Genomic DNA, 18,904 nt, shown 5'->3' on the forward strand with positions numbered 1-18,904 from the left:
GGACTTCTGGGCTGCGAGCGCACATTGCTGGCTCATGTCCAGCTTTTCATCCAGCAGTACCCCCAAGTCCTTCTCGGCAGGGCTGCTCTCAATCCCTTCATCCCCCAGCCTGTATGGATACCGGGGATTGCCCCGACCCAGGTGCAGGACCTTGCACTTGGTCTTGCTAAACCTCATGATTATCCTCCTCTGGATTTTCTCCTTCCTTTCTCTCTTTCGTTAAATGCCACTGATGCTCGTTTGTACTTCAGCTTTATTTATCCTGTATTTGTGATTGTGTTTTTTATTGTCTCATCATTCTCAGACTTCTTTTCCATTATCATGCCTCTTTAGAGCTACTTAGTTCTGTAAGTATCAATTTTAAAATCCTCCTTTTCCCTGATTTATTATTAATGTCTTCTGTAAAATGCTTTGTGTGACAAGAACATTACAGAAAACATAACTTTGATTTCTCTTCTCTTTAAATAGTTGGGGGGTTTGTTAACAAGCCCCGTTTAAATATGTTTTCTGTTGCTGAAATCTCACTGTTTCTTGTTTTGCTCTTCTCTTGTAAGAAGAGGTAAAAACTGAAATCACTGTGACAAAAAATACAATTCTTAATGATGCAAAGTAGATGAGAAGTAGGCAAGAGTAGGAAGGCATTGAGGTATTGTATTTATAGGCCCTTGGCAAGTGCAGCTAAACCCACACAGTGATATTTAGTTTATAAGTAGTTTATAAAGCGACTGTTCTAATGCTGTCCTTTTTTGTGTGTGTTTTACCTTACAGCTGGAAAGCAGTTGTCATGCAGGCTCATGTACAAAAGCAGTGCCAAACTTTAGGGAAGCTGTGGTGTAAACACTGCTGCAGCGTAGCAGTACTTGATTGTGAAAATTAGAGCCCTACAGGTATTTCAAAACGAGAAAGCGAACAAGCAGTGAAACACCTTTTGTCAAGTCTTGTGAGCAGTAACTATTCTTTAAGCTGCTGCCAGTAGATATTCTGGGTACTTTAATTCCTTCTTAAAATTCGGTCTCTTTATTGACGTTATGATTTCTACTCCTGCCGATCTGGAAGTGCTTTACTGGTCATAGACCGGTAATGAGCCAGAAATGAAAAGCGCCTTTTGGAATGCGGAAATGTCAGAAGACTCTGTACTTTGCTCATGTCACTGGCTGATCTAGCCAATGTCTTGCAAGAGGGACAAATCTGGCTTGCAAGACCAAAGGCAGGGACAAAAGACCCCCAAAGTGAAATCTTGGGACTTTTGAAGTGACAGGGCTGCTTAAGCACCTCTTGAACTCCTATAAAGTGTTTATTTCTAATTAAATGGGTTGTTCCAGTTCCTTTCACTTGATACATACAAACAGTAAGAATTAATATAGATGGATTAAATCTGCATCACTTCAGGAATTTCCTTTGTAACTACTTTATTTTATTTTTTTTTTAAGTTTACATAGAACAGTGACCACCTTGCCTTCTCCCTGACCCCCAGTTCTCCTACTGTGCTGCAGGGAGACTTGAGATGAATGAGATTCTTTCATTTGATCTGTGGTGATAGGAAGTCCTGAAAATAACACTGAGGAGCCCAGGATGGATTGCCAAGTGGATCACATCTTGAATATACTAAATGAGTGCACTTAATGTAGCGTTACACAATCCAGATCCTTCTCTGTGCTTCTTTCTGTTGTCTGAAGGCTACTATTAGTTTGAGGTTTTATTGATAAATAAGGAAAGTATTGTTTCTGTGTGATGGTGGGAGAAATGGCTTGTGGTCCGTCTCACCTGCCACGTATATGGTCTGCACTGAGGTGTTTTGTTCGCAAAGTTCTGCGTGTTCAGCTGATGAAAGCACACACGCAGCAACAGACGGAGCCTTGCTGCCAAAAATGGTAAAAGAATGTAGTTGCAATTATAGTAGCAAAACCTGCCTTTTTGCCGGGATAGATTATTCCATGCAGGGAACTACTTCAAGCAATACCACTAAAAGATTTCTTGCTAGAGTAAGCTACGCTTCCCATAGGTGAATTTGCCAGGATAACTATATTTACATATTGTGTGTGTACATATAGGTGTAGAAATATATATTTCTCTCAATCCTAACCCTAAAAACAACTGTTACCTCAGTCTGAGCTGTTGACAAGGCCCCCCAGCCATTGCCTGGATGAAGAAGTTTCTCACAACCGAGTATTCCTTACAGCTCACGGTTTCCTCTGGGAGCCCCTTTCCAGCCCCGCTCTAACTGCAGCTCCAGGCTGTCTCTCTCTTAACCGAGCCCATAACCATAATCTCGGTCTGAGCCAGCGACAAGGTCCACTACCCACCGCCCAGGTGAACAACTTCTCTCAGCCATCCGAGTTCCCTTTCCAGCCCACAGTTCCCGTCAGCAGCCCCTTTCCAGCCCACCTCCAAGTGCGCTCTAGGATTTCTTTTTCTCTCAACCTTAAACCTAACCTCAGAAACCCCAGTTATCTTGGTCTTTGTCTTCGATACAGCTCCCAGCAATTGCCGTATTAGTAAGTTTCTCACAGCCCGGTTTCTAGGAAATTCCCCCACTGCTTCATATGAAATTCCCCTCCTTTTCTAGGAAAATGTATATCTAAAGTATTGGCAAACCCTTTGAACTGTAAATAACGTCGTGTTCTCTCTCTGCCCATCTTGTATCTGTTCTGCAAAAGTAAGATTTTCATTCACAGAAAAATGCAGAAGTGAGACGTTTACAGGATTGCTTGTGATTGGGACTGGGTTATGAATATGCTAGGTTCTCAAGCTCATTTGACAGGCTGTTGATAAGGAACTTTGTCCTTGTAAGATGGAGTGAGATCTGGGTGACTGACAGCGAGCAGAAGGCCCAAGCCGAGCCCGTTCTTTCGTTCCCCTACGTCAACATGCAGTTTTGTAAAACCTCATCCATTTTCTCAAATACTGGTAGACTGGATCTGTGTAAATACAGATCAATATTTCAGATTTCTTGGCAATCCTGAGTAGATTTCGTACCAATCCTGCCAATTCTTTTTGGTTTGTTGGTTTGATTGTTCTTCTGCCAGCCGGTGCAGGAATAATGCATTGCGTGCAGAATTTCTGTGTTTTTTTGTCACAGCTCAATTTGAGGACCCTCGGTGCAGCTTTGAGCGTTGCCTACAGCATCACTTTGTTCTTCTGTCATTGCCCCCAACTCTCAACTCCTTGTGACTACACTTCCTATCAATTTTATCGTATAATTTGTTTCTCTAAATAAGTCTGTTCAGTTAGGATCACCTACCGCTTGCCTAGTAATCGGAACAAAGAGTTTCCTTTACGCGCTTTCTGCTGGTTTCCTATATTGCTATTACAGCTTTTGGTTTTCTTTTGCCAGAATGAGTGGGGCTGCGTTCCCATCTCCAGCTGCCGAGATGGCAGAAATTAATCGCCTTCAGTATGAAATGGAATACACCGAAGGAATCAGTCAGCGCATGAGGGTCCCAGAAAAACTCAAAGTAGCTCCTCAAAATGCTGACCTTGAGAAGGGCATCCAAGAAGGATTTCCAAATGCCAGTGTAACTATGCAGGTTCCAGAGCGGATTGTAGTGGCAGGTATGTCTGCATCTGAATAAAAGAAAAATAGGCAAAAACTTAAATTAGTTCCCCAAATTTCTGGATGGACAAAAATACATACTGCTATATTTTTAAATGAAAAACCTGTAAAATGCTTTCTGGTTTTCAAACAGTTACTGCTCATCAACTTTGACTTAGGAAGTTTCTTAAACTCTGAAAATGTTTCATGAATAGTTTTGGTATAGCTTGTAGTCGAGACAGTTAACGAATGAATTATGAACAGAAAGTTTAATTGCTGACTTTTCATCTTACTAAACCATTTCTGGAACAAAAAAACTTTAATGTTTATTGATTTACACCTGATTTTTCTTAATTAACTATAAGCTAAAGTAACTATAACAAGTTTCGAGATGTACTATATATTAGCCGTGCAAAGTGTGTTTGATTATAATCAGAATGCTAATATGTTAAGGATCTGTCTATTATTGGGTGGGCTCTATCAATACTTCTTTAGTATTTATGGTCATGGGCTTTACAGTGACAGACCCGGAACTGCTGAAGGCCTTACAATTTGCAAAATGTGTGACATGCATATATTTTATGCTTTGAAAGAGTGACATCTTCACATCCCCAGCCACCGTATTTCTAAACAAATACACCTTTAATAGGACTATGTCTTGAGATTAAAAGTGCCCTCACTTGCAGTAACAGTTCATGTTGGTCAGGATTACTCAGGATCGTTGTTCTTGGAGAAACTGCTCAAACAGGTGTCAGTTAATGTGGTCTTTGAGAGCTTTAACCATAGTTTTTAACCTACGAGCCGTCTTAAAGAAAGGTATACTTAATTATTTGGCATAGTCAGGGGAAGTAACTGATGTGATGTCTTTTTGAACTTTAGCATTAGCCCTCAGGCCTCAGAACAGCTTGCTTTCTATTGACAACTGATGTTCTTGCAGGTAGTAGTGAAGACATTCCATTTTCCAGACCACCAGACCTTGACCTTCTTCAGTCTACTCCATTCAAACCACTGGCATTGAAAACTCCTCCCCGTGTTATTTCTCTTAGTGATCGACCGCTAGACTTTTTGGACCTAGAAAAACCTCCACAGCAGACACCTCAAAGTGAAGAGGCTAGTACTTATTTTGCTTTTTCCTTAGTTGAGAAGCATTCTGCTAAAGAAAGTGAAATGACCAATGATTTCTCTACTGTGGTGCAGATCTACTTGGTGCTAACATAAGCTGGGAAAATAGAAAAATATTTTTATTAGCACTGTAGTAGTTCTAATTATGACTTTGAAGTTCCACATTTAATTGGCAGGTGGCTAGGGGTTGCCATGCTCAGTAAGCTTACACAGTACTTACAAAAATAAAGTCATAATTAGAATTATTCAAAATACTTCTAACAAAAAAAATCCTTTTGGTTGAAGAGAAAGCTGCAGGATTTTTTTAGTTTGCAGGTTATCAGAAAGCAAACTAGGATTCTTTTAATGTGTATAGTTAACCTTTGGAATTCGTGGCCAGATGATATAACACCATGTAGAATTAGTGAGTTTTAACAAAACTCTGAAAACCAACTTCAAAGAATGGTACACCATTGGCATCCAGGTGGATGACGTGTAATGGACACCTTAAGAACTGAAAAATATTTATGAAGCTGCGTATTCTATAGACCCATAAAATACAGTAGAAATATATTTCTCCCTGGTGATAGGAAGTAATATTAAACATAACATTGCCTTCTTACATATTCAAACTTCTGTTTGTTCATGCTTTTGGCATCAGGTCATATGGATAGGTAACGACAGGATTGCAGTAAGTTTGGACCTTGGTTTTACATGTACCAGCATCGGATCCTGTCAGCAGTTGTTTTCCTCCTAATCACTGTGAAACCCATGAAAACGTGCCTTTGTATCTGAGGGCAGCTCTAACTTACAAGTCTCCAGTGTGAGTTATTAAGTGTCTCCTGGAATTCCCTGTCTTTTATCTCCCTCTTTCTCCCCTTTTATGCAGGTCCGCTCAGTGGGAAGACTGAAGAGAGAACGTTCCATGAGCGAAAACGCCACTCGACAGAACGGCCAGCTGGCCCGAAATGATTCCATGTGAGTAGAGCAACAGGGTGCAGGGACGCAACTACAGCTTTGTTACGTATTCTCTTTGTTCCTTATCTCCTCATTATTTGTTTTTTCCAACTAATATTTTGTATGTTGTGGCAAGTACATAATTTGAAATATTATAAGGCCAGCATTTTCCTTAATTTCTATGCTTTTTGTTTAGTGAGGTGACTCATTTGTGAAGTATTTTCTTGCAGTGGATGGGTGGGAGTGTTTGTGGGCTCACAGTTGGTTTCACCAGTTACCGTGAATTGTTACTTCAGGAGATTTTTCAGCTTCTGAGCTGGTATAATTTTTTTTTCCCCCCTGAATTTTCAGGAAATTGAGTTCTTTGTGCATGAAAACGTTCCCTGTTCTCTCACTGTTGATATTATGTAATGGTTTTCATTTATAGAAAAAGGAATACGTGTATTTCTCATAAATATTAGAATAAGTAATTTTTCTTTGGTGTCAATGTACTTAATGTATTGGAATCTGTGAGTATATATCTTAATCTTTTGAGACCAAAATGGGAAGCAGCATTTAGAGTTGGAAACTTCATCTGTTGATACCATCTGAGGTAGCAATTCTTATGGTGCTTTCTGAAGACATACAGGTCTGTATATTTTTATTAGATACGATAGTCTTTGATTAATCATGGTTTATTCTGAGTGACAGCATCTTTCCACCTGGCAATAACTGTTTTTGCAATGTAACACTTAAAACTCATATATAAAAGATTCGTAATACAGCTACCATAAAGAATACTTTCCCTTGTTGAAAGGATCTTAGGTTTAAGACCTAAAAGATGGGATTCATCTGTCCCGAATGTAGACTGTGTAACACTATTGCTAAATCACCATAAACTTAATTTTCAGTAACCAGAGGGAAATAAGTGCATGACCTACTTAGGGTCTACCTATTTTTAGTCTAAAACGGATCAAGTGAATTATGTCCTAGAAACGTCTGTTTTCTTCTATTTACAGCAGGGGCACTAGGAGGTACTATATGTACTGCGTATCTGTCTACCTGTTAGTTTGTCTAAAACAGGTGAAATGTGCTCTGATGCATGTTCCAGACATGTTGTAATTGTCCTTCTCTTCGTCCAGATCTTCATGGAAATACTGTTGCATATCTTCCTCTTCTTACTTAATCAGGCTTTTGGTTCATACAAGCTTATAGATTGCTCGTGTCTAGGTTCTCAAGTCTGCCGAGTCATATATATTCCCTGAGCTGGCACAACCAGGTTCACATCCATAAGCTCCTCATCAGCTCGGTCTCCAAATGTTCTAGCAGCCTGCTAAGTGCCCAAGTTCCCCGTGGTATCAGTCATCCAGTTAGGTCCTGTTGGACCAGTCATACTAGAATTTCACGGCAGGAATGGCCTTCACTTGCCTATCTGACAGTTTTCACGTGATGCATGCTGGAATAGATGGTCTTCATGTGACGGAAGCTGCTTGTGAAAAAGTTTACCCCTTTGACGTTACCAGCTCTGCGTTGCCAGTCTTTGATATATTGGACTTAAAGGAAAAACAGACGGTATATGAATTCTTGCGATTTCTTGAAATCACTTTGTCCTTGCTCCCCAGGTTAGTTTAGTCTTCTGAAAGTCATGGGCTGTGTCTGCCCAGCCAGCCATCTGAGAAGCTGGCAAGATCAGCTCTGACTGGATGTAGCCAGTTGCTGTCAGATTTCTCGCATGTGCTTGGGCTTCTTGAATCCAAAAATCATAAATCTGTAAAACTCACCTGTGTGCCTTGCTGTCGCTCAGTAGCTATATATAGAATTACTCGTTTAAAATGGTCTGAATATTATTTGCTGTCACAGTTTATTAATCTGCTAGCAGTCCTTCAGAGGCTTAGCAATACAATACAAACTTGGAATCCTTTAATTGAAAAGGATACGATCAATGAACATATAACTGGTAGCTTGAGTGACTCAGTTTATCATTTACAAAAGCTAGGAAATTGTGACACATCTGGAGATTAGCTTTCCTCTCTTGATGCCCATGCTAGTGCCTGCATAATGTCTGTCAGATAAATCAAACTTGCGATGCCAAGCAGTGTCCATGTGAGTGTCTTTCAGGAAAATTATATAAGCTTTAGATTGATCCAGGATCTCTTCTCTTTTGTTTGTATGAAAAATAACAGCTAGCTAATATTGAGCCTGCCGTATCTGTGCTCTCTGCTGCCCATGTGGAAGAAGCTATCCTTCCTCACTGCAGCATTCCCCACTTGCTGACCTGCTGATAAAGTGTTTTAGAAGAACTTCATTTGTCTCTTGTCCTCTCAAGTACTTGTTTTCTTATGACAGAAGTTATACTGTGCCTAATGTGTAGATCATCTGCTTTGAAATCATTGAGGTTCCTAGAAATTGCTGCTTTTTCCGTCATCGTTGCTTCTTCTGACTCAGTGTGATCCAAGAAAAGAAATCACTTTGGACGTGCTGTGGCATTCTCAGTGATGCTGAGTCTGGCATTTCTCCCTCATACAGGTTTTGTCAATCTCCAGGTGGAGAATGTGACTATGTACCTGGCTAACTCTCAGGAGAACGTTATGTGAATTCAGATTACGAAAACACTATGTTTAAGGTGGAACTTGTATGGCTCACACAAATGCAGGAAAGCCAAGTCTTTTGTACTTGGTGAAAAAGGTATCTCTTGGCTCTTGTTTCCTCACAGTTTAGACCCACAGGACATATACTGTAAACTGCAAAAAAAAAATTGCACGTTTCATGTAAATAAAACCAGAAGTAGCGATTCTACAAACAAAATTGGTAACATGGCATTCTGTTTTCACTTAGAGAAGTAGCTGCCCATGTGGAAGTGTTATTGTGTAGCTCAAGATAGACAATACAAGCAAACCAACCTGCTTAATGTAAATTATGCTACCTCAGATGGTACTGGGTATCGCCTAGCTCATAGACCACTATTTCTGTTAGAGGTTCGTGGTAAATGTGATGCACGTCTTCTAAGTTTAGCTTCCTTGTTGATAAATTAGACCATTTAAGTAGATAAATTCTCCTACAAATGTATTCTTTGCACTACAGAAAACGTAATTGTACACCTGTTACCTCATTTATATCACGCTGAAATTTCTTTACCATCTAGAAATATTATTTTTTCCAGTGGTACAAAACCACAAGAAACCAGCTGCCCCTAAAGTTCTTATTTCCAGTGTTGTTGGCTGAAAGAAATAATCTCTGTTCTAATTACTGTAATGATACATTGCTGCTTCATCAAAACTGGCTTGACTTTTAAGTTCATATCATGTCTAAGTAGTTTACTTCTGCAGTAACAAATACTATGGTGCTCTAACTTGACAAAGATCAGCTCTTTATTCCTGTGCTTGCATAAGTCTGGTTCACATCTTCAAATAGAAAAGAGAGTCCACATTTTACTTCAAATATTTAATTCCTATCCAAAAAATCCTTTTTTTTTTTTAAATGCTTGTTTCTCTTACCTCCTTGATTCAACTTCCTGATAGACACCATAGTCTATTTGGATGCTGTGATGAGGACCCCCTTGAAAAGGCACATGGAGCCTTTTAAAACCTTTGTTTTCTAAATAGGACTATAATACTCAAGTTTTAATCTGGGAGACTGTTGTCCTCCTTGGACAAAATGTTCAGATGTACTGCGCAAAATTCCAGTGCTTGACCTACAAAGTGACAAAATTAAACATTCTGGAATAGATTGCCAGATTGAAGTAAAAGAATTGGCTGGGCTCCCTATCACAGTGTTCTCTACATGGTACAAATAGTTGTTTCTTTTCTGTTGTTTTTCTCTTCTTGTCGTGCAGCTGCATGCAGAGACAGTTCTGAGAATTTTTCGGGAGTTGGGCTTCACTAAAGACAGTAATTCTCAAATGTTTTTTAAAAAACTGAGACTAACAAGTAGGCACCTGCTTGTACAATAACTATCTATCTGCATAGCAATAATGACAGCTCTCTGAATTACAATCCCTCTATTTATAAGGATGCTTACTTAAGAGATTACAATTATTATTCAAGGTGGCACAGATCAGATACTGTCCCAAGAAATAAAATGCCACGGTTCCAGTCACCTGTTTCGACTAAGGATTGCACGTAAGCCTAAATGTTACCTGGTATATGAAAATCAAGAGTGTGTTTAATTATGTAGCTCTCTGCAATACTAATTTTCCGTCTAAGTATCTGTAGTTTAGAATATAAAATTTGAAAATTTGCTACACTGAATGTGTGGTTTCTAATTTTGCTTCAGGGTTTCTCAAACTTTGCCAAATCGTTTTCCCTGTGTAAAGAACGTAGGGAAAAATACCTGGCAGCAAAAGGAAAGGGACAGCTTCAACTCGGAACCGATTTGTAAAGAAAAATTAAATTTCAAAATAGCTTTAGTTTGTTTGATTCTTCGTTCTTTGGCTGTTTTTGAATAGCCAGAGAAACAAAGCTTTTTGTTGGCCATTGCCAGCCAATGTTGAATACAAGGATTCCACTTCTGCATCGGAAGTCAACAAACCACCAAGAGTGCGTGGAAAAGGGGACAGCGTTTAATTTTTCTTCTACTCCAGCCTTTCCCTTAGAAAAACACATCTCTCTAGAGAGCTTAATTTCACAGTTTGAGAAATTCTGTTCATGCAAGCTGTGGGGGAAAAGGTAATGGTGTGCACATCTTTAATGAGAATACAGTCTGTCTGTGTGGTTCAATTTAAAGTAACCTTAATTAGTTAAATCTGTTTACGTCTCATTTGATACTTCCAGAACTGTAAGTGAGAGAAATATCTGAAATAAACCCCGTGTACATCACAAATGTTTTGAGAAAGTTTAGGGGAGGTTACTGCTAAACTAAAAACTCTGCATAGAGTAGAATGTTACTGTGCTCTTCCATAGTAATTTCTGTAATTCCATGTTGTTTGTTTTGTTTCTGGTGTTTGCAACCAGGAGTGCTAAAATAAGTGGCTGGAGCTGTAGATGAGAATTCTTTTCAGAAATTTGAAACAAAATTATACCTAGGACTGAGACCATTTAACTACAAATGGAGAAGAGAAGGGGGATAGCCACAATGTCTAATGATAAGTAGTCATACTAAACATTAGAGAATTTTCCTTACGTTAGGGATGTTTTTTTCTTACGTCATCTTGGCTGATTTGTATGTCAGATATTTGCTTCATAATATTTCTTCTCCATAGTCTCTGACATAGTCCAAAGGACTACCACATGTTTACAGGACAATAATTTTGAATCCTGAAAAAGGAGGATAGAAGAAAAATTTGGCTGCTTATTTTTTTGGGGGGTGTGTGTTTGTTTTTCCCCATATTCCTTAATCCTGACATTTGAGCCCTTCATAGAATTATTCTCACTTTCAGACAGAGAGGAAGAGAGACGTCTCTCTCAAACCGGGCACTTTAGAAGGATATTAAAATTAGCAATAGCCTTTATGGAGAAAATTTGAGTAATTTCATGTAGCTGTACAGTTTAGCTCATATCCAGGAGCAAATAGATTTAAATAATCTCTTAAACAATTAAATCATTTAAGAAACTAAATATTCTGTAAAGTAAGAATTAAATAATATCTTAAAATGCATGAAATAATCCCCTGAAACTGCCTTTTCTTACAAGCCACCTATAAAACAACGAGCATAAAGTAGTCCAGGGACCACGGGCTCAGGAATTACCTAGTTCTGAAGTCCGCCTTGATTTTTCCTTACTATATACGCTTTCCATTTAATCAGCACATGTAACTTTCTTCTAGAGAATTTTGTGCAGTTTTAGTTAAATAGGTTTGGGGGATTTTTTTTCAGTGTCTACAGAAGACTCTGTATGCAGATAATATTACTGTGGTATTTACAGTAATACCATTCTGGACAACAGGAATTCCACAATATCTTCTCGTTTGCAATAGGTCTAAATACTGTTTGTTACCTTTTTTTAAGCTGTCTTTCAGCCTATTCTGTAAATCGATGAAGTGATGAACAGGAAAAATTACTTTTCATATAAAACATACTATGAGTTCAAGCCTTCAGCTCTTCCCTCATTTCCCTCAAGCCAGCAAATCCACAAAGGAGTAGAAATTCTCATAAATTCACTTTAGTGGCAGTATTTCCATACTTGCCCCTGCTTCTTGATATTTTTCTAGTGAATATTGGCAAATCCAATGCAATTCAAGAGTAAAATGTGTGGGTGTGACCACTACCATTGATTGCAAAGTAGAAGTCATCATAAATATAAAAGGAAGTTGGATCCTACAAGTCTGGGAGAACGATAAAAGCTGTAAAGAAGCGAAATAGATGTTTATTGATGCCTCCTTCCCCTTTTTACTTTCTCTTGTCTAAATGTAGTCTACAGCAGCATGAAAAGATATTTGCCGTTCAGGTAATAAATAATGACCAGTATCAGTCAAGCACCAGCCACCGCTGTCTTTGCATGTCTCTTGAAGAACATGATGGCTGAACTTTTCTGTGGGTGAAGTGACGTCCGTGTAATACGCTTTGAATCTGTCTTTTTTCAATTGAATTTTCGTTCTTACTCATTTTTATGATCTTGGTGCCAGCCAGTTGCAGAGCAACTCTATTCAAAATAAGAGTATCCATAGAAGTATGACCTATCTAGAGATTATCCAAATATCAAACCAGCTTCCAAGCACTCAGCCGCTAATGCTTTGCTTAATTTCTTAAAAATGCCAGAAGCGGGAAGATTGGCATTCTAACTCCAGAAACTGTTGGAGCGAAGCACAAGTGGCAAGATCAAAGGCAATGTGTTGAATTATGGATGCTAATCTTGGAATAAAAACTATCCCAAGATTTAAAGAGTACAGTGACTCGCACTTTGTTTTGCATTTGTGTTAATATTTACAGTTAAGTTACCACGAATTACTTCCTATTAAAAAAGCATCTCACCTTTAATAAAAGCTTCCTGATTAAAAGAAAAAAAATTTAAAAAATTAAAAATATCTTGATGTGTGAAGGACAATATGGATAAAGTCAGGTTGAATGTAAAGAAACATGAGCAAATCAAAGACAGTTTATCAAAACTAATTTCTGTCTGATAGAGATGAAGTTTGTCTAATCCAAATGGTCGTGTTTGAATTTCAATACTGTGTATTTTAAATATTATTTTTGCAGCACAGTCAAAAAGTCAGATCATGTAACTTGTTGTCACTGGGATATGAATTCTGTGCTTTTTGTGGAATTTCTTGCAGTTGCCTTTAAACTTTGTTCATGTGCGAATCAAAATACTATCTTGATCTTTAGTCACAGCTTGAAGAAGAATTTTTGTTGAAGAGACGCTGTGAGATTCTCCTTATTGAAAAAGGCTTGTGTTTTGAAAGAGATTATGGGTAGGATTTTTTAAAACATGCCAATGCTTGTAAAAACACTTTTCTCACTGACGTCAGTGAGGACTTGAAAACTGACTTCAACAGGTACAGATTTAGCTGGACAAGGACTTTCTAAAACTAACTTGTATAGCAGATCGAAACTGTGTCCTTGGATTATTACTTGTGTTTGTTTCTGAAGAACATATATAAATGTAGCTCATGATCCCTACGCTACTAGAATTTGGGAGTGTTACCTTATGGCGGTGGGAGAAGGGTAAACCAAGAGCAAGCAATAAGCATTTTGGAATGGGGTCTATCTGAAAAGCTTTTTTTAATTTAAAATCTGACTATAGTATTTCTCTCTCCGTTTACTATGCTTGTACGAACAGTGTGACACCGTCACTGCAACAGGCTCGTGTCTGTCCTCCCAATATGTTACCTGAAGATGGAACTAATCTTTACTCTGCTCGTGGCATTTTGTCGTTTATCCAGTCTTCCACTCGTAGGGCTTACCAGCAGGTCTTGGATGTGCTGGATGAAAACCGCAGGTGATTGGTTGTCACTGATTCTGCCAGCTTTTGCTGCTTTTTTTTTTCCCCCCCCCTCCTTTTTAGTGGAGTTTGGTTTCTGTTTACGAAACAATGAGATGAAATTATTTGCTTTTGCTTTCCTTTGCTTTCACTATTCATAAGCAATTTAATTGTCCAAAATTCACATTTCAAAATGCTTCTGTTTCAGTCTAATATAGCATTGTTTTGGTTTCCTTCCAAATAAAAATCAAAATAGGAAGTGTTAGTCTGTGACTGCAAGGGATTTTGCTGTTCCCAGATTGTCAGTGTTTTCTGCAATTAACACTTGACCCTGAGCCTGCAAATTTATGCCAGCTTTTCTGCTTTTTTTTTTCCCCCCCCCTCCTTTTTAGTGGAGTTTGGTTTCTGTTTACGAAACAATGAGATGAAATTATTTGCTTTTGCTTTCCTTTGCTTTCACTATTCATAAGCAATTTAATTGTCCAAAATTCACATTTCAAAATGCTTCTGTTTCAGTCTAATATAGCATTGTTTTGGTTTCCTTCCAAATAAAAATCAAAATAGGAAGTGTTAGTCTGTGACTGCAAGGGATTTTGCTGTTCCCAGATTGTCAGTGTTTTCTGCAATTAACACTTGACCCTGAGCCTGCAAATTTATCAGCCTTGTCTTCTGCTTTTCTGTCGGTGAGCAATGGTGCAAATCAATAAGATTGGGTTGATGTTGTCATAAAGCATTAAAACAAATGTGCAGAAACAGGGTAGAATATTATGCAAGGCATTGCAGACACTGCTTTTGATAACACGTCAAGACTTCAGTCTGTTTTAGTTTATATTGGGAATAGTTATCTCCGGTTGATACACGACTGATGGTGACCACTTTGCTGGATGCCGAGAGCAAGAAAGGCAATCTGTACTGAGAAGCTGGTTGCTTCTCTGATGAATGCTGTCTGTTTTTATGGATAAGTTGATACTTCGAGAGGTAATGAGCCAACACAAGCCTCGTGGCAATCAGTCCCCATCCCTGGAGGTATTTAAAAGACCTGTAGATGTGGCACTTAGGGACATGGTTTAGCAGTGGACTTGGTGGTGTTAGGTTTACAGTTGGGCTCGATGACCTTAAGGGTCTTTTCCAACCTGAATGATTCTATGATTTCCATTTTCTTCAGTGGAGTTTTGCCCACTTGATGTATCCTTGGACTGTTTTGATTTGGCACTTCTAAGCGTTACAAGAACGGCATGTTTAACACTACAGAAACACTTACAAAGACTAATAACGGCAAGGTTAATTTACCAAAAGCAATTTTCATTTCACTAGTACGCTAGCACAGAGGTTCAGGTAAAAATTGCACACAGTTGGTCTCTAGCGTAGGGCTAGCTGAGACCTCTAGGGCTTGCCAAGAGGTCAAATTAGAGGAGATAATTGGCAAGAACCCTGGGAGGAACTGCTCGTTCCTCCTGCAGCTCTTCAGCGTGGCCTGTGCTGGGAAGTCCTTTGAAATTTGCCGTCTGCCTCTGGTTGCTAATATCCCAGCAGCAATCTTAATATTTTGTAGCGTGAAGTTAAATGATTTGCTTTCTAGTTGTTTTGGTAATAAAATGTGACTATCAAGCCAATCTTATTGTGAACGTCTGCGTGTTTGGGGCCGCTTTTCAAACTGGCACCTCCTGTAGCTCACCATGTTTGCTGACCTGACAGTAGATAAATGCCCATATTAACATTCCTGAATCGTATAGAACTCCAGTCTCGCTGGCCTTTATGTTCTTAACCTGGGACTTAAAAAAAACCAAACAAAATCCCAAAAAGAAATTAGCTGCATAGTTCCCCTTGAAATTCTGTGAGTTGGATGCTTGACTCTGACTCTGAAACTTCAGGCTGTACCTGTTAAAATTTTGATGCCTGTCAACAGTTGGACAGCAATACCTTTCTTTCCTTGTCAATATTAAAAATTAGATGGAATTACAAGTTTGTTTCGGTTTACAAAATTAAAGCTCCCAGATAAGGAGGAATTCTACTGTCTGTGAATAATAGCCCTTAGGGATACTGTGCCAAGAGTCCTTGTTAAAATATAGACTGAAATTCTAGCCCTTTCCCCAGCCTGCAGTGAAGCTAACAGGTTTTATTCCTGGCTTCCCTTAGGCATGTTCTTGCCCGTGTTTTCCTGGATTCTGGAAAACATACACATATGCATACATACACTTTCAACTTACTTCAATTATCAGAAAATTTCTAGGGCTCCGAATACTTCAAAAGCTGCATTACTCTTCCTGGTTTGGGTTAACTTTTGAGGTGTTCTTACTAACCTTCCTAGAAGAAATGGGAAACCTGTTTCTAGTCACCTATGAACAAATAGGTGCCAAAAAAATGAACTTTTCCGTAAGGTGAAAGTGTATTCTTTGTGGTTAGGTGTTTAGATACCCACCATTACTCTACAGCTGGCGTAGGAATGTGAAATTTGGATGATCCACTTGCATGGTTGCAAAATATTGTTCATTTTAAATTGCTCCAAACCTGCACTCTGTTCTTTTGCTCTGTGTAACGTGCTTTCTATCTCAAAACCTGATCTATTTTAACGTTTTACGCTTAATACTAGAAAAGATCTTTTAAAATGAGCAAGATCTGACTATGTGTTACTCACTGGAAATATTTTTAACTTGTTTCATGGCTTGCTTTTTTTTCCCAAATATTTTCCGATCTACTAAAACTGCTGACGGTAGGTGCTGATTGTACTGCTGCAGATAACGAATTACGCCTAGTTTAGCCAGCACTGCTCGCATAATAGGTTATTTAAATGGGCCACAATTTAATGATCACTGTTTACACTGTCTGTTTACTCTTGCATTTCCTTCAGCTTGGACAAGGACAATAGGTCAGTTTTGTTTTCCAGTTCTAACCATTTTTCTGTTTCAATTTCTGTTGAATGACTGTAGGGCCTATACCTAGTGTCTTTTAAAGACTGATCTTTTATGCTCTAGGCAACAAAAAAACAAACAAAAAAACCCCACCCTACATTTAAGGAGACTTTAGTGATGTCTGAAATGCAGGAAAAAAGGCAATTTCATATCTGAATAGAGTTGTGTTGAAATCTGTACCTTACCTGAACTATTCTTAATCTCTTGGGTCAATACCTTTTTATTTAGAAGAAGAAAATACGGAAATTTAGTACTATTTCCTTTCTTCAGGATAGCCCTTTCTGAAAAGCCACTGTCCTTCTTAAATGCCAAACTTCACCCACATAATCATATCCTGAGGTGTTATGAGATCACTTTTTATATTGAGCAAGTTAATGATATTTTTCATGGTAGAAATAAAATGGGATGTGAGTTAAGACCATCGAAGAGGGCTACACATGACTTTGGGTTGGGATAATATAGTTCAGAAGAAAATGAAATGGGTCTGCAAATGTGAAGGAGCCTGGGAAAAACAGTAGCCTATTCCTTTATTGAAGTAACCGCTTCTAGCACCGAGACAAGCGAGGAGAGCAGTTTCATCCAGTCACTGATTCTTCAATGCCCCAATCCTTTCTGTACTGCAGAAGCTGAGCTTCTTACCCAGTTCACGTCCAGAGCATGCCCATAAAGTCCTAGTGCCCGTTCTTACGGCCTTTCTGAGATTGCCAGAGGCGTTTTAAGGTACGGCGAGAGGTGAACGCAGCTGCTACCTCTGATGAACAAAGAGAACGTGCTGGCCTCTGTCCCCTGTGCGCATGCACAGAAACGATGGAGGCTGGACCCAGGTACCTAGATTGTCCACACCTTGTTGTTTTCCTCCCAGACCACGTGTTTGTGATTGCATCATTCCTGTGGTATTTCCACTGCGTGCTCTGCTCTAAGCAGAGGAAGACAGACCAGATTCATTTGGTCATTGCCTTATTGCCTGTTTTCCCACTGTTACTAAATTGCGTTACGCTGCATTCCCTTCATGTTTCAGGCTGCCGCTGTATTTGCAGTGAAATAGTTAAGTGTTGAGTATACGTGGCCTTGGAGTTACGGCTTCTTCTGATCGTGTGTTAATGTTTAGGGCGGAATTGACAGAAGTAGCCAGAAAATTCAAAGTTTTAATGTACCCTTACTCAGTTTTTTAAAGAAGGCCATGTATTTAATAGCGTGACTATATTATACTTGTGCATTCTGTATTTACCAAAAACTTGCTGCTGACTTTGGGGTAAGGTGATCTCAGGTATGAGGCCCACTGTGATCTACATAATGATTTTTTCTGTTGATACATAAAACCAAGCAAGTAAAAAGTGTGGGAGAGGCAGGGGAATATTCTGGTGATCCTTTTGGGTCCACCTGTAAAGAAATAAAATGTGAACTGCAAAGAAAAGGAAGAAATCATGTGCGGCTGCTTAACAGCCTGGCTGCGTTGGGAAGTGGGATTAAAGACTTGTCTTTAGATTAAGTTCTTGATTTGCACAGACCCCACAGCGCTCTAGTTCTGTTCCTTGCTGTAGCCCTCAGTTACCTCCAAGCCTGTGGCTTTCCTTGGGAAGGGCAGTGTGGATTAGTTAGTATCGACTAGTTCTACAACAGCTGTAAAACTTTCTTTGCCACAAAATACCACAGAGGCCAAGAGTTTAGAGAGCGTGTGAGACCTGTCGTTCTCATTACACAAAATCCGCATGCTGTCCTGCGTCAGATGGCGTGGGACATGCCTGCTGGGTGCTGCCAAGCTGGCGTTCACCTATCTGCCGATTAGTTATAGGTGACTTACGTTCGCAGAGAAGTTCTGCGACCTGTTCCATAGCTGCTGTTTGCTGAATTTCTTATGCTTTCTCAAAGTATTTAGTTCTAGCATCTGACAGACAAGACTTTAGACTAGCTGAATTATTTCTCTGATTAAAAAATAGGAATACCTTTTTTGATAACTTTCTGCAAGACCTCATGCATTTAGGTAAGAATATTCTTTTATTGTATGTATTGGGACCGTGGGTTTCTGTTTTGTAAAACACATCGTGCTGGCTTATGTGCTAGATGGAAAAACATTGTGGTATGCACTTATGGTGCTGATTAGAGTAAGACCTAGTCCCAGTAAGTGTTGTATCAGGTAGCAGAGTTTGCTAAGGCTCCTAGACCCCGATCCTTTTAAATGAAACTAGTGGTTGTGGTATTTTTTGCATGGTTCTTGCTCATTTTCAGGCCAGGCCACAGTGTTCTTTCGGCCACCTCAGCACCAAGCCTCTGCCTCCTACATGTACCCGCTGTAAAGATGCGGTGGGCTGACCCTGGCTGGAGGGCAGGTGCCCACCAAAGCCGCTCTATCGCTCCCCTCCTCAGCTGGACAGGGGAGAGAAGGTGTAACGAAAGGCTCGTGGGTCGAGATAAGGACAGGGAGAGTCACTCAGCAATTACCATCACGGACAAAACAGACTGGACTTGGGGAAATTCGTTTAATTTATTGCCAATCAAGTCAGAGTAGGGTAATGAGAAATAAAAACTAAATCTTAAAACACCTCCCCCCCACCCCTCCCTTCTTCCCGGGCTCA

General features: G+C 39.4%; 1 protein-coding gene across 6 annotated transcripts in view; it reads left to right on the plus strand.

Annotated features, from left to right (window-relative positions):
- Positions 1-18,904, plus strand: part of MFF (mitochondrial fission factor) — a 28,146-nt gene that overhangs the window by 3,307 nt on the left and 5,935 nt on the right. For 3 of the 6 annotated variants that reach the window (XM_009286680.2, XM_009286681.2, XM_009286679.2), the window contains exons 2-6: positions 3,335-3,552; positions 4,470-4,642; positions 5,523-5,611; positions 9,613-9,687; positions 13,282-13,440. In XM_009286680.2, the coding sequence (XP_009284955.1) occupies positions 3,336-3,552; positions 4,470-4,642; positions 5,523-5,611; positions 9,613-9,687; positions 13,282-13,440 (713 nt within the window). In that variant the 5' untranslated portion in view covers position 3,335. The remainder of the gene's footprint in view (positions 1-3,334; positions 3,553-4,469; positions 4,643-5,522; positions 5,612-9,612; positions 9,688-13,281; positions 13,441-18,904) is intronic. The other 3 variants (XM_009286684.2, XM_009286683.2, XM_009286682.2) reach the window with 2 other exon arrangements.

This window comes from Aptenodytes forsteri, unplaced genomic scaffold (assembly GCF_000699145.1).
Source record: "Aptenodytes forsteri isolate BGI_AS27 unplaced genomic scaffold, ASM69914v1 Scaffold184, whole genome shotgun sequence".
NCBI classification, from domain to species: Eukaryota; Metazoa; Chordata; class Aves; order Sphenisciformes; family Spheniscidae; genus Aptenodytes; species Aptenodytes forsteri.